Below are 13990 nucleotides of genomic sequence, written 5' to 3'. Positions count from 1 at the left end.
CCCCAGGGTGCTGAGTATGTTTCCAGGGAGAAGGAGGCAGTGGGCAGGTTTAGCAGTCAGTGCCTGGTTGCTGAGCTCTTGGCAGTAGCAAGGACCTACAGGAAGGTGGCGTAGGCTACTCCTCATTGCAGGGCTGTGGGAAGTGGTAATGAGCCTCAGGCAGATTTATATGGTGCTTGGAGCATTTGGCAGTGGCAGTGGCAGGGTGTGTGAGTTCCCAGGGGAGTGAGAGCAACAACAGGTGATGTTCGGGCTCGGTGCCCTCCTCCATGGTGCCTTCTGAGGTGATTGGGGCTGCAAGGGGTGCCTGTTCAGACTCCTAGTGGTGGCAGGCCACACCCACTTCTGGAGTCAGAGATACCTGCAGTGTGGTTTGCCCCCACCACTTGTAAACCCACACAAGAAGCACCCCATCCTGCTTAGCCCACGCAAGAGGTGCTGCACAGGCTGCTTCTAGTTGCAGGATTCAGGGAAGTGATACTGATCAAACAGGTGTGGGTGCTGCTCAGAGCATTTTGCAGTGGCAGGTGCAGGTTGGGTGTGTTCCCAGGGGAGTTAGAGCAACAAAGGGCAGTGCTCAGTTGCAGTGCCCTCTTTTTTGCCGACCTCTGAGGTGACTGGAGCCACAGTTGGAGGCTGTTCACAGACCCCTGGTGGTGGCAGGCCATGCCTCCCCCTAGTTTCTGAGATGACTGCTGTGGTTTGTCCTCTTTGTCCCTGGAGCATGAGTCTCAGCACCCAGCCCCCACCCAAGCATCTCAGGCTGTGGTGTCCTGGGTGATGGTGCAGATTATCTATTTGGCCGTCACTCTGCTTTGCCCTCCTCGGTCGCACTGCTGTGCTTTTCTAGGTGACTTTGAGGTCCCTCCATCTCAGCTGATCTCCCCCTTGGTTAGGTGGCTTAATAAGAGTGTGGGTTCCTTTTCTCTTTTGCAGCTCCCTCTTAAGAATGCTAGTCCCATCCTAATTCTCTCTATATATCTTTTTTTTTCTTTCGTTCTACCCAGTTATTTGAAGGGTTTCTTGCCAGCATTCAGTAGATGTTCTGTGTGAATCGTTCTAAATGTAGATGTGTTTTTTTTTTATGTGTTTGTGGGAGAAGGTGAGCTTGATATCTTATTCCTCTGCCATCTTGATCCTTTCCCCCTTTCCTCATATTTTTTAGAAGAGTTTGTGAAGAATAGGGTATCAGTTCTTTAAATGTTTGACAGAATTCACTAGTGAATTCACTAGTCAATTTGGGCTTTCTTTGTGGGTAGTTGGGTTTTTTGTTGTTGTTTTTTAATCACCAGTTCAATCTTTTATTATAGATCTATTCAGATTTCCTATTTCTTTAATTAGTTTTGGTAGTTTGTATCTTTCTAGGAATTGTCCATTTCACTTAAGTTAGCTAATCCATTGTTGCTGCAGCTGTGGTATGGATTCTATCCCTGGCCCAGGAACTTTCATGTTCCCTTAAAACTGAACAATAACAATATAAATAACCCACTTAAAAATGGAGAAAACGGAGTTCCCGTCATGGCGCAGCGGAAGCAAATCTGACTAGGAAATGTGAGGTTGCGGGTTTGATCCTTGGCCTCGCTCCGTGGGTTTAAGGATCTGGCGTTTCTGTGAACTGTGGTGTGTAGGTCCCAGATGCAGCCAGATCTGGCGTTGCTGTGGCTGTGGCATAGGCCGGCAGTTGTAGCTCCGATTGGAGCTCCCCCCCAGCCTGGGAACCTCCATGTGCTGAGGGTGTGGCACTAAAAAGAAAAAAAAAAGGAGAAAACGAATAGACAGTTCTCTAAAGAAGGTGTACAAAAGGCCAATGAGCACATAAAAAAATGCTTAACATCATTAGTTATCAGTGAACTGCAAATAAAAATCACAGTGAGATACCACTTCCACCCAGTAGTATGACTATATGTCTTCTTTTTTTTTTTTTTTTTTAAGGGCCACACCCATGGCATATGGAGGTTCCTAGGTTAGGGGCTGAATCAAAGCTACAGTTGCTGGCCTACACCACAGCCACAGCAACACCAGATCCTTTACCCACTGAGCAAGGCCAGGGATTGAACCTGTGTCCTCATGAGTACTAGTCGCATTTGTTTCTGCTGAGCCACAGTGGGAACTCTCACTAGTATGACTATAAAAACAAAACCACAGAAAAAAACAGGTATTGATGAGAAGAAGGAGAAATTAGGACTTTTATATTGTCAATGGGCATGTAAAATGGTGCAGCTTCTTTGGAAAACAATCAGCTAGTTCTTCAAATTGTTAAACAGAGTTACTGTATGACCTAGCGATTCTACTCCTAAGTATATACCCAAGAGTAACAGATGTCCACATAAAATATTATTCATGAATGCTTATAGCAATATTCATAATAGCCAAAAGGTTGTAATGGTCCAAATGCCCATTGGCTGATGAACACCGAATAAGCAAAATATGGTATTTGTATACAACAGCACGTTATTTGGTCAAAAAAAGGAATGAAGCACTGATACATGTGTAGTTGAACCTCAAAAACAAGCTAAGTGAAAGAAGCCAGTCATAACACCCAGCATATGATCCCATTTATATATAATATCCGAAATAGGCAAATCCATAAAGGCAGCAAGTGAATTAGTGGTTGTGTAGGGCTGTGGGAATGAGAGGTACAAGGTATGGCTAAGAGATACAGTATTTCTTTTTGAGATTTTGAAATGTTCTAAAATTGTAATAATGATTGCCCATGTCTGTGTAGTATATCTGTAGATATACTAAAAACCATTGAATCATACAGTTTAAATGGGCAAATTGTATAGTAGTAATCTCAATAAATCTGTTAATAAAAACAATAATGCCGGTATTATGACTAACAGTTAACTAATGAATGCAATTTTGGCTTCTTTGCAGTTATCTTGCCCTTAGGATATATTTCACTAAAGATGTACAGTCAAAATAACGTGATTTTCAAGTCACTTGAAATAATTCTTTTTACTTTTTTTTTTTTTTTGCTTTTTAGGTCCACATCCTCAGCATATGGAGGTTCCCAGGCTAGGGGTCAAATTGGAGCTATAGCTGCTGGCCTACACCACAGCCACAGCAATACCAGATCCAAGCTGCGTCTGCGACCTGCACCACAGCCCATGGCAACACTGGATCCATAACCCACTGAGTGAGGCCAGTCATCAAACCTGCATCCTCAGGGATCCTAGTTGTGTTTGTTAACTGCTAAACCACAAAGGGAACTCCTAAATAATTCTTTTTTTTGTATGGTTAGGTTACAAACTTGATACTTAGTTATCACATCAGTTGACTTTTTCTGTAGTAAAACAACAGCTCCAAGAGCCATGGCTTATAATGGTGAATATTTTTTTCTTGGAGGTGTTCTGTGAGTTCACTGCAGTGGCTCATCTCTAGGCTCAGGGCTGGATTCAAGTTTGTACACGTGTCTTCTTATTCTGGGACTTAGGCTAAAATCACAACTCCTATATGCAATATGCTGGTCTCATGGTCGAGGGCGGGAATGCAAAAGGATTGCTAGAATTTGCACTGACTCCTAAATCCTTTGTTTAGAACTTGCACATTCTTACTTACCCATATGTGCTTGTTTTGCATAAGAGATTAAATTACTTTTTTAAATATGTGAGATTATACCTATTCCTCCAGCTCAAATCCACTATACATGATTCTTCCTCATCTTTCTCCAGTCAATATATTATCTTTCCTTTCCCATATGAAAATATTGGTTTCCAATAACATTGCTCTCTTTATTTATATCCTATATTCGATAATACACACAAAATAGTTTAAAACTTAAAACACTAATATCACCACTAATAGCATTCTATGTAAAACTTTAATATTTCTTTGTGTTTCTTTTGCCTTTAGAATATATGCCACTAATGATATCCATTTATAAAACTCTTCAAGAATTACTTGAATTATTTTTGTGTATGTGTTTTTTTTTATCAATTTGTTATTTTTTTAATAGATAAAATACAGTTTTGTTTTGTTTTTTGTCTTTTGTCTTTTTAGGGCCGCACCTGCAGCATATGGAGGTTCCCAGGCTAGAGGTCAAATTGGAGCTATAGCTGCTGGCCTACACCACGGCTACAGCAGTGTGGGGTCCGAGCCACGTCTGCGACCTACACTACAGGTCACAGCAACGCTGGATCTTTAACCCACTGAGCAAGGCCGAGAATTGAACCCACAACCTTATGGTTCCTAGTTGGATTTGTTTCCACTGCGCCATGATGGGAACTCCAATGATAAGAATTATTCTTGAAATGATTTCAGGGGGTTTGTAGAGAATGGCTATGCTATCTCTCTATGTTCTTTGGAGGTTACTGGGGACATGAAACACTCACATTGGGTGACCTATGTTGATTTCATCTCCAAAAGGAGAAAACAATTTTTTTTTTTTTTTTTAATGGCTGCACCTACAGCATACGGAATTCCCAGGCGATGGGTTGAATCAGAGCCACAGCTGCTGGCCTATGCCACCCGGCATAGCAACGCAGGATCTGAGCTGTGTCTGTGACCTACACCATGGCTCATAGCAACATTGGATCCTTAACCCACTGAGCGAGGCCAGGGATCAAACCCGAGTCCTCATGGATCCTAGTCAGGTTTGTTAACTGCTGAGCCATGAAGGGAACTCAAACTAAATTTCCACATCAGGAGTTCCCATTGTAGCTTGGCTGGTTAAGAACGTGACATTGTCTATGTGAGGATTCGGGTTCAGTCTGTGGCCTTGGCTGTGGCATTGTCCTGCAGCTGCAGCTCTGATTTGACACCTGGCCTGGGAACTTCTATTTGCTGTAGCTGCAGCTGTAAAAAAAAAAAAAAAATTTGTTTTAAATAAATAAATTTTTCACATCAACTTAAGGACTATAGGGTTTTAAATTTCGTTATTCTTAGTATTAAAAAATCCTACAGATTATCAGTGCTAAATTTCCTAAGTAATATTATTATTTATGCAAACAGTTGTACTCTCAGGGTAAATTTAATTTCATATTTCAATTTATTCTTTAAAATTTTTGCATGTAAATGCAACATGTACAAAATAATGTTAAGTGATTTAAATGATAGTTTTTATTTTGAAAATATTTTGCTAACCAGAATTTGCCTTTTGATAGTCATGATACTCCAGACTTCTTTCTCAGAATGTTGAGTATTAGTTTGAGTATCTCATATTTTACCTGATCCAAAAGCCAGAGGTGGAGCACCATGAGCAGTGGTATCAGGCTGCCAAAGTCTCTGACATTTTCCCATATAAAAAACTCAACATGCTTCATCATATAAGTATATTCAGAGGAAACTGATTTAATTTATACCATTAATTCCCCTTGCTAGACTATAGCAGGCAAGTAGGAAAGATTTGAAATAGTTCTTTTGATTTTAATATAGGAGATATGTTGGAGAGATACCAGACCTGTAAGGATGTCTAAACTTTCCGAATTCATACGAAAAAGGAATTCTCATAGTTGTAATAAAAAGAACTTTTCCCTAAGAAAAAAATTGTTATTCTTATTTTTTTTAAATCTCTCACTGTGAAAATAACTGCTTTCCACACACCAGCACAATCATTTATTTTTACCTACAGTACCCACAAAACAGCAATACCAACAAAGTTGATGTTAATATGATTACTGAAAAAATTCAATGGTGAGGGGTGTCTATAGAATATATCCCAATAGGGATATTTGTCAAATTACTGGGCTCCATATACACTTGAAATAGTTTCTCTTTGTGGGGTTGTTCTATCAATTCATTAACTCATTATTTTTTGTTTTGTTTTGCTTTCTTTTAGGGATTGAAAAATATTTCATTGGCGTTCCCATCGTGGCTCAGTGGTTAACGAATCTGACTAGGAACCATCAGGTTGCGGGTTCGATCCCTGCCCTTGCTCAGTGGATTAGGGATCTGGCGTTGCTGTGAGCTGTGGTGTAGGTTGTAGATGCGGCTCAGATCCCGTGTTGCTGTGGCTCTGGTGTAGGCTACAGCTCCGATTCGACCCCTAGCCTGGGAACCTCCATATGCCTTGGGAGCAGCCCAAGAAAATGGCAAAAAGACAAAAAATAAATAAATAAAATATTTCATTATTTTTTATAATTATGTAAAATATTTGTAATTGTTCTAAAGTCAAATGTACAAAACAGGGTATATTTTTAAAAAGTCTAGGAGTTCCCATCGTGGTGCAGTGGAAACAAATCCGACTAGGAACCATGAGGTTGCAGATTCAGTCCCTGGCCTCACTCAGTGGGCTAAGGATCCGGCATTGCCGTGAGCTGTGGTGTAGGTCGCAGACACGGCTTGGATCTGGTGTTGCTGTGGCAGTGGTGTAGGCCAGCAGCTATAGCTCCAATTTGACCCCTAGCCTGGGAACCTACATGTGCCACAGGTGTGGCCCTAAAAAGCAAAAAAAAAAGTCTTCCTTCAATTCCTACCCCACAGTTTTGTTTTTAACTTTTTCTTATAGAAGCTTTTAAACATTTGTGAAAGTAGAGAGATTAGTATAATAAAACTCCCCGATAGCCATCACTCATCTTGAGCAATTCTCAGATTATTGCTAATCTTATTTATTCTACACCCAATCGCTTGCCACACTGTTATGAGAGTTTAAAAATATGTTTTAATATTTGTTTAGGACAGTTTTTTTTTTTTTTTTTAAGGTCCACACCTGTGGAATGTGGAAATTCCCAGGCTAGGGGTCAAATTGGAGCTATAGCTGCAGGTCTACGCCATAGCCACAGCAATGTTGGATCTGAGCCTTGTCTGCGACCTACACCACAGCACAATGCTGGATCCTTAACCCACTGAGAAGGCCAGGGATCGAGCCCATGACCTTATGGATAGTAGTTGGGTTTGTTTCTGCTGAGCCACAGTGGGAACTCCCCAGTTAGGACAGTTTTAAGAGCAGGTTTGTATTCTAATTGAGGTGATCTGCTGTACTAGGAGAAATAAATGATTCATGAAAGTTCTTTACTAGTTAAGACATTATGTGGTCCGGAGCTATGTTGAAGGATTGGCCTTTTAATAGGGCCATAGACACTTCATTCATGCTTTCTGAATAGATGTGACAGATACTGTAGCTTGGTAGCTTTAGTAAGTAGGAAGACGGAATTTCTGTCTGATTGCTGTTTTTTTTTTTTTTCTCCCCATTTAAAAAATTTGGGGAATTCCCATTGTGGCTTAGCTGTGGTGTAGGTTGAAGACACAGTTAGGATCCCACATTGATGTGGCTGTGGTGTTGTAGGCTGGCAGTTGCAGCTCCAATTTGACCCCTAGCCTGGAAACTTCCATATGCCATGAGTGCAGCCCTAAAAAAAACAACAACAAAAAAGTTTTTTTCTTATTGATGTATGGTTGATTTACAATGTTCTGCTGCTTAAAGTATGAGACGAAGTTGTCAGCTTAAAGTGATTGGTGGCAGAAGAGGATATTGAAGATTTGAGGGGACAGGGAAAGAGAAATGGTTGTTCTGGAGAATGTGATGAACATACTGAGGAGGTGTGCTGTGGCTGCTAGGCAGTGCTGAATGTCTACTTGTGTAAAACCAGCAAGCTTGCGTTTCTCTCCGATGATACTTTGATGCAGTACAGATGTGGAGTCAGTGCATCATTGGGTTAGGTTTTTGCAGAGTGAGTACCTCTGTGGGAGAGTGGCAAGGGGTTAATGTGTTGGGGACCTGAATGGGGAATGAGTGGGTGGGACGGTGGTATAAATATGGGGAGCTTTGGAGAATCTGTAGGAAAGACCAGAAACTAAGGTGATTCTGGGCATTTAGATGTCAGTTCACCACTGTTGGGGCGAGTCAGCTTCAGTTCTTGACTTTGCACCTCTTTAATAAGATTCAAATGCTTTATAGAGATAAGTCAGTTAGTGAAATACCACTTACTGGGGGAGGGAGGGGAGGGCATTGATCAGGGGAATTTGTCCGTTTGAAAAATTTGATTGTTGGGATCTAAAGTTTGCCCAAAACATTTTCCTTTCATCTTGCTAGTTTCTGTATTGCTTTAGTTGCTATATTATGTAAAGGAGATGTTACTTGCCCAGCTTGTATAATGTCATGTGGAATAACTGCATGCTTTGAAAACAAAGTATTATGAAACTGGTAAGTAGTGCAGTTAAGATGGCGATAATTAAATTCTCAGTGTCTACAGCTGCCAATGAATATCTTTGTAAAACCATATTTATAGATTTGAAGATCCTGTTTAAGCTTTATTTTGTTATAAAGATTAAAGCAGAACATCTCAATTTATGTGGTAACAAATGTATATATTAAAACAGCCTAAAATGTTTTGAGTTGATCTAGTCTCTTGTCAGAGTGTATTGGCTTACAGCAAATGATTGCACTAACTTTTTGAGTTGATGTGGAAGGTTGTAGAGAATAATGCTGTAGCTAGGTTTTCTCCTTGGAGTGGTGATTAGAATGGTAATTATTCTACATCATTTCCTGTTACCAAGTTAGTTGTGGGCTGCCAGCAGAAGGCTTAGCCATAGCAGAAAACAGGAATATGAAAATTCTAGGGGTATGGCCAGGCAAAGAAATTGAGTTTTGAAGATGTGTTCGTTTGAAGTGAAGTTAGTCAAATATTACTTCAGATTCCAAAGTTGTTGAGATACTGCTCTTCTTAACAATGGCAAAGAAACTGTCATTGTGCTGAGCTAATTAAGTTAGTAGTGATGGGGCTAGTGATTGGAGAGGGGTAAGGGAATTCAGTGTCTCTGGTTTTGCTAATTATCTTGCCATAGTAGATGTATTATTTATATATCATTTGTTATAATTGGTATAATGCGTAAGAGTAGTTAATTGTTTTGTCTTAGGGCAAGTGATTTACCATATCTACATCAGTTTAAATGAGTGATGTTATAGTGAGGTTCCAATGCTTTTTGTCTATTGCCTTTTTTTTTTTTTTGATACTTATACCTGCCTCTATCAGTGTGTTAGGATTGATGTAAGGATGTTAGTAAAAGTGAACTCGTTTTCCTTTTTCTCCTTAGGAGCAGCCACCATACCCTAGCTACAATTCTAACTACTGGAATTCTGCGAGACCTCGGGCTCCTTACCCAAGTACATATCCTGTGAGACCAGAAATGCAAGGCCAGGTATATTCTAAAATTGACACAACTTTCTGAATTTTTTCCTAATGAGTCAATTTATTGAAGAACCTGTGAAGATTTCATAGTAAGGGTATGTGGGTTTTTGTTGTGTAATGGACTCCATCTTAATCATTTTAATGGTTTTTTTTTGTTTGTTTTGTTTTTTGTCTTTTTGCCATTTCTTGGGCCACTCCTGCGGCATATGGAGGTTTCCAGACTAGGGGTCGAATCGCAGTTATAGCCGCTGGTCTCCGCCAGAGCCACAGCAGCTCGGGATCTGAGCGGAGTCTGCGACCTACACCACAGCTCACGGCAACGCCGGATCGTTAACCCACTGAGCAAGGGCAGGGATCGAACCCGCAACCTCATGGTTCCTAGTCGGATTCGTTAACCACTGCGCCACCACAGGAACTCCCATTTTAATGTTTTTAGCTCAGAGATAAAGGAACTATCTAGGCCAATATTACCTATAGCAAAGGTAGCTTGAGACATAATAGATTATTTCTTAGGACCTGGAAACAACCAAACACAAAATGTACTTATTTTTAAAAATTTTACTTTTTTATGGAGATATAATTGACGTATGACATTGTATTAGTTTCAGGTGTACAATAGGATGATTCAGCATTTGTATACTTTGCAAAATGATCACCTTAGCAAGTCTAGTTAACATATGTTACCATACATAATTAGAAATTTTTGTTTTCTTGTGATGAGAACTTTTAAGATATACTCTTAGTAACTTTCAAATATGTAATACAGTAATTAATTATAGTTACCATGCTGTACATTATGGGCTGTGATTTGTCTATCTTATAACTGGAAGTTTGTACCTTTTGACCACTTTTACTCATTCCTACATCCCTAACCTCTGCATCCCTAACCCCTGCTCTATCTCTGGCAACCACTAGTCTGTTTTCTGTATATGTAAGTTGGCTTTTGCTTTTTAGATTGCACAGATAAGTGAGATATAATGTTATTTGTCTATGTCTGACATTAACCACTGAGCCATGACGGGAACTCTGGAATTGATTTGTTAATAATGATCATGTATATATGAACTTTAGGATAAGGTTGTTCAGAGATAGTGGAATGCAAAATAAAGGAAAAATATGTTACTTGGGAGTTCTCTTCATGGCTCAGCAGTTAATGAACCTCACTAGGATCCATGAGGATGCCGGTTTGATCCCTGGCCTTGCTCAGTGCATTAAGGATCCAGCATTGCTGTGAGCTGTGGTGAAGGTTGCAGACTGGCTCAGATCCCAAATTGCTGTGGCTGTGGCATAGGCCGGCAGCTGTAGCTCTGATTTGAGCCTAGGAGCTTCCATATGCTGCAGGTATGGCCCTAAAAAGCAAAAAAAAACCTGCAACATTTTACTGCTCATCACAAACTTCCATTTTATCATGTCATCCTCATTCCTGTGACTGAAATCAAGAAGCGGGCATGGAGTTCCTGTTGTGGCTCAGTGGAAACGAATCTGACTAGGAACCATGAGGTTGCGGGTTCGATCCCTGGCCTCTCTCAGTGGGTAGGGATCTAGCATTGCTGTGAGCTGGCCTGAGAAGCAGGCATTATTATTGCTTAGTGCTACCTGCTTCTGGTTTGGCCATGTACCATAAAATTCACCTTTTTTTTTTTTATTTTGTCTTTTAGGGCTGCACTAGTGGCATATGGAGGTTCCTTGGCTAGGGGTCCAATTGGAGCTGTAGCTGTGGCCTACGCCACAGCCATAGCAATGTGAGATCCAAGCCACGTCTGCAACCTGCACCACAGCTCATGGCAACGCTGGATCCTTAACCCACTGATCAAGGCCAAGGATCGAATCCGAATCCTTGTAGATAGTAGTCGGGTTCGTTAACTGCTGAGCCACTATAGAAACTTCAAATTCACCTTTTAAAGGTACAGTTCAGTTGTTTTTAGTACATCTGCAAGATTGTGCAGCCGTCATCACTAATTCCAGAATATGTCCGTCATCCTACATATAACTGTGTACCTATCATCCCATTCCTCCCTCTCCCCAGACCCTGGCAACCTCTAGTCTATTTTTTCTCGATAGGTTTGCCTACTCTGGACATATCATATAAAGGGAATTATAAATATAAATTATATTTATAAATGGGTTCTTTTACTTAGCATAATGTTCACCCATGTTGTGACATGTGTCAGTACTTCACTCTTCTCTGTGGGCAAATAAGAGCCCATTCTCTCGATCTGCCATTTAGTTTTTTAGTGGGTATGAAGTGATTTCTATCTCACTGGGTTTTTTTGTTTTGTTTTTTTTTTTTTTTGTCTTTTTGCTATTTCTTTGGGCCGCTCCCGTGGCATATGGAGGTTCCCAGTCTAGGGGTCGAATCAGAGCTGTAGCCACTGGCCTACGCCAGGGCCACAGCAACTCGGGATCTGAGCTGCGTCTGCAACCTACACCACAGCTCACGGCAACGCCGGATTGTCAACCCACTGAGCAAGGGCAGGAACCGAACCCGCAACCTTATGGTTCCTAGTCGGATTCGTTAACCACTGCGCCACGATGGGAACTCTTATCTCATTGGTTTTAATTTGCACATCTCTGATGACTAATGATGTTGAGCATCTTCATGTGTTTATTAACCATTTGTATATCTTACTTGGAGAAATATCCAGATTCTTTACCCATTTTTAAATTGGGATATTTTAGCTTTTTATTGTTGATATGAGGTGTTTTTTTTTTTTTTCCATTTTGGGTGCACCCAGCTTCATTTTTTAAAAAGTGAATAGTTTCACTCATTTGCTTTCTAGTCGCCGCCTCATGTTAGCCACGTGATCATTCTTCTTTTTGGTAGGTTTTTTAAATTTTAAAACATTCCAATTCAGAAACAGCTCTAATAAACAAGAGTGCATAATTTCATGCATTTCCCCCTGATCATGTGGAATTTACATTCATTTCTTTCTTTCTTTCTTTTTTTTTTTTTTTGTCTTTTTAGGGCCACACTCACAGCATATGGAAGTTCCCAGGCCAGGGCTCAAATCGGAGCTATAGCTGCCAGCCTACACCACAGCCACAGCAATGCCAGATCCTTAACCCACTGAGCAAGGCCAGAGATCGAACCCATGTCCTCATGGATCCTAGTTGGGTTCGTTACTGCTGAGCCATGGCGGGAACTCCCTACATCTGTTTTTTTAGAAGCTGTTAATGTTGTGTGGGCCCAAGAGCAGTCCTCAAAGTTGATTAGCCAGCTTTGCTCAGGTTGATTTATGTGCTGTGCAGGTAGTGGGGACAGTCTTCGAAATACAGCTTCACTCATTTTTCTGGAGCTTCATTCTTCAGCTGGTAGTAAGGATTGTTGAGAAGCATGTAGGATGGTTCATGGAGCAAGTTTGAGTGGTGGTAAGTATACCAGCTCATACAGAAGATTTGGTCTCACCAGACTTTTATTTTTATTTATTTATTTTTTTTTTAGGGCTGCGCCTGTGGCATGTTGAAGTTCCCAGGCTAAGCAACAAACTGGAGCCCTAGCATCACCAGATCCAGGCCACGTCTGCGACCTATACTGCAGCTCACAGGAACTCCAGATCCTTAACCCACTGAGTGGGGTCAGGGATTGAACCCGAATCTGCATCCTCATGGATACCAACTGGGTTTGTAACTCACTGAGCCACAATGGGAACTCCTCTTTTTTTTTTCCCTCCAAGGATCACCAGACTGTTGATGAGATTCAACAGTGAAGTATTTTCTGAGTTCTACAAAACTAAGTTTTCTTCTTATTTGCTTTTAAAGCCTTCATTTGCATCCAGGACTGCCCCAGAACTGTTTTCTTCCTCTTTGGCCCCTGTATCAGGGCTCTGAAACTGGGGCAGAAACTCCTTTATTTTCTTTGCTTTGCTGCCACGCTACTTTTCAGGAGACTTAAAGACTTTGAAACATTTCTGAACTGTGTTCATTAGCTTCATTCTCAGTCAACATTTATAGCAGCTGCAAGACTAATTAATACATATTCTTCTAACTCTGTGATCATTTGTAAATATCCATGTTGTATCTCTGATCCAGTGACCCAGTGGGTACTTGGAAAAAGTATGATAAACACACAGGTTTTCTGGTAATGATTGTGGTGGGTTTTTGGCTTTTGTTTTTTTAAGTCCCCCACTTAGGTTGGGTCTGTTTGCTGTTTGATATTCATATACCAAATGGGAAAGGGAAGGTGTTGAACAGTGTGTTACTTTCTGGGTAAGAGACCTGATCACTTTTCTCCTCTTTGGATTCTGCCTTTACACAACAGCCTATCAATTGTAAAACCAGATTTTGGAAGAATTATTTCCCTTCTGTATAATCTTTAGTTTGCAGTGAGACACCATATGGTATGACATTTTGGCTTTTGAATGCTGAGTCATATTTACATTTACCTCTAGAACAAGAGCAGCCCTTGGAATATTTTTGCCTTTTAAGAGATCGATCAAAATCTAGTCTCTTGATTTCTTCTGGAATCCAGAATGAGACTTCTACAGAAATTCAGTGATTGTCAAAGATTTTGTGTAATTCTTTTTGTAGTTCCTCAGTTTCAGATTTCCTCTGTTGCCATATGAACTGACAGGTTTCAAATCACAGCTTGCTCTCCATGTTAAGTTTCCTTTTGTAAATTAGTCTACTTAGACAAAGATGGATTTAGCTGTGGTCCTAATAGCCCATCAGTTTCTAGACATACATGGAATTGCATGACTTTTCCCTTTTTTGGCCATGCCCATGGCATGCATAAATTCCTGAGCTAGGGATTGACCCCATTCCACAGCAGCTATAGTGCCAGATCCTTAACCCACTGGGCCACAAGGGAACTCTGAGGTTTGTTTGTTTGTTTGTTTGTTTGTTTATTTATTTATTTATTTTGCCTTTTAGGGCCATACGTGTGGCATAGGGAAGTTCCCTGGCTAGGGGGTGAATTGGAGCTG

General features: G+C 40.7%; 1 protein-coding gene across 1 annotated transcript in view; it reads left to right on the top strand.

Moving 5' to 3' along the window:
- BAG4 (BAG cochaperone 4) overlaps window positions 1-13990 on the top strand; it is a 42123-nt gene that overhangs the window by 22706 nt on the left and 5427 nt on the right. The window contains exon 2 of the mRNA XM_047772474.1: window positions 8974-9078. Within this exon, the coding sequence (XP_047628430.1) occupies window positions 8974-9078 (105 nt within the window). The remainder of the gene's footprint in view (window positions 1-8973; window positions 9079-13990) is intronic.

Source organism: Phacochoerus africanus, chromosome 3 (assembly GCF_016906955.1).
Source record: "Phacochoerus africanus isolate WHEZ1 chromosome 3, ROS_Pafr_v1, whole genome shotgun sequence".
Taxonomy (NCBI): Eukaryota; Metazoa; Chordata; class Mammalia; order Artiodactyla; family Suidae; genus Phacochoerus; species Phacochoerus africanus.
The sequence above is the reverse complement of the archived record's forward strand: the minus strand, read 5'-3'. Positions and strand labels throughout refer to the sequence as shown.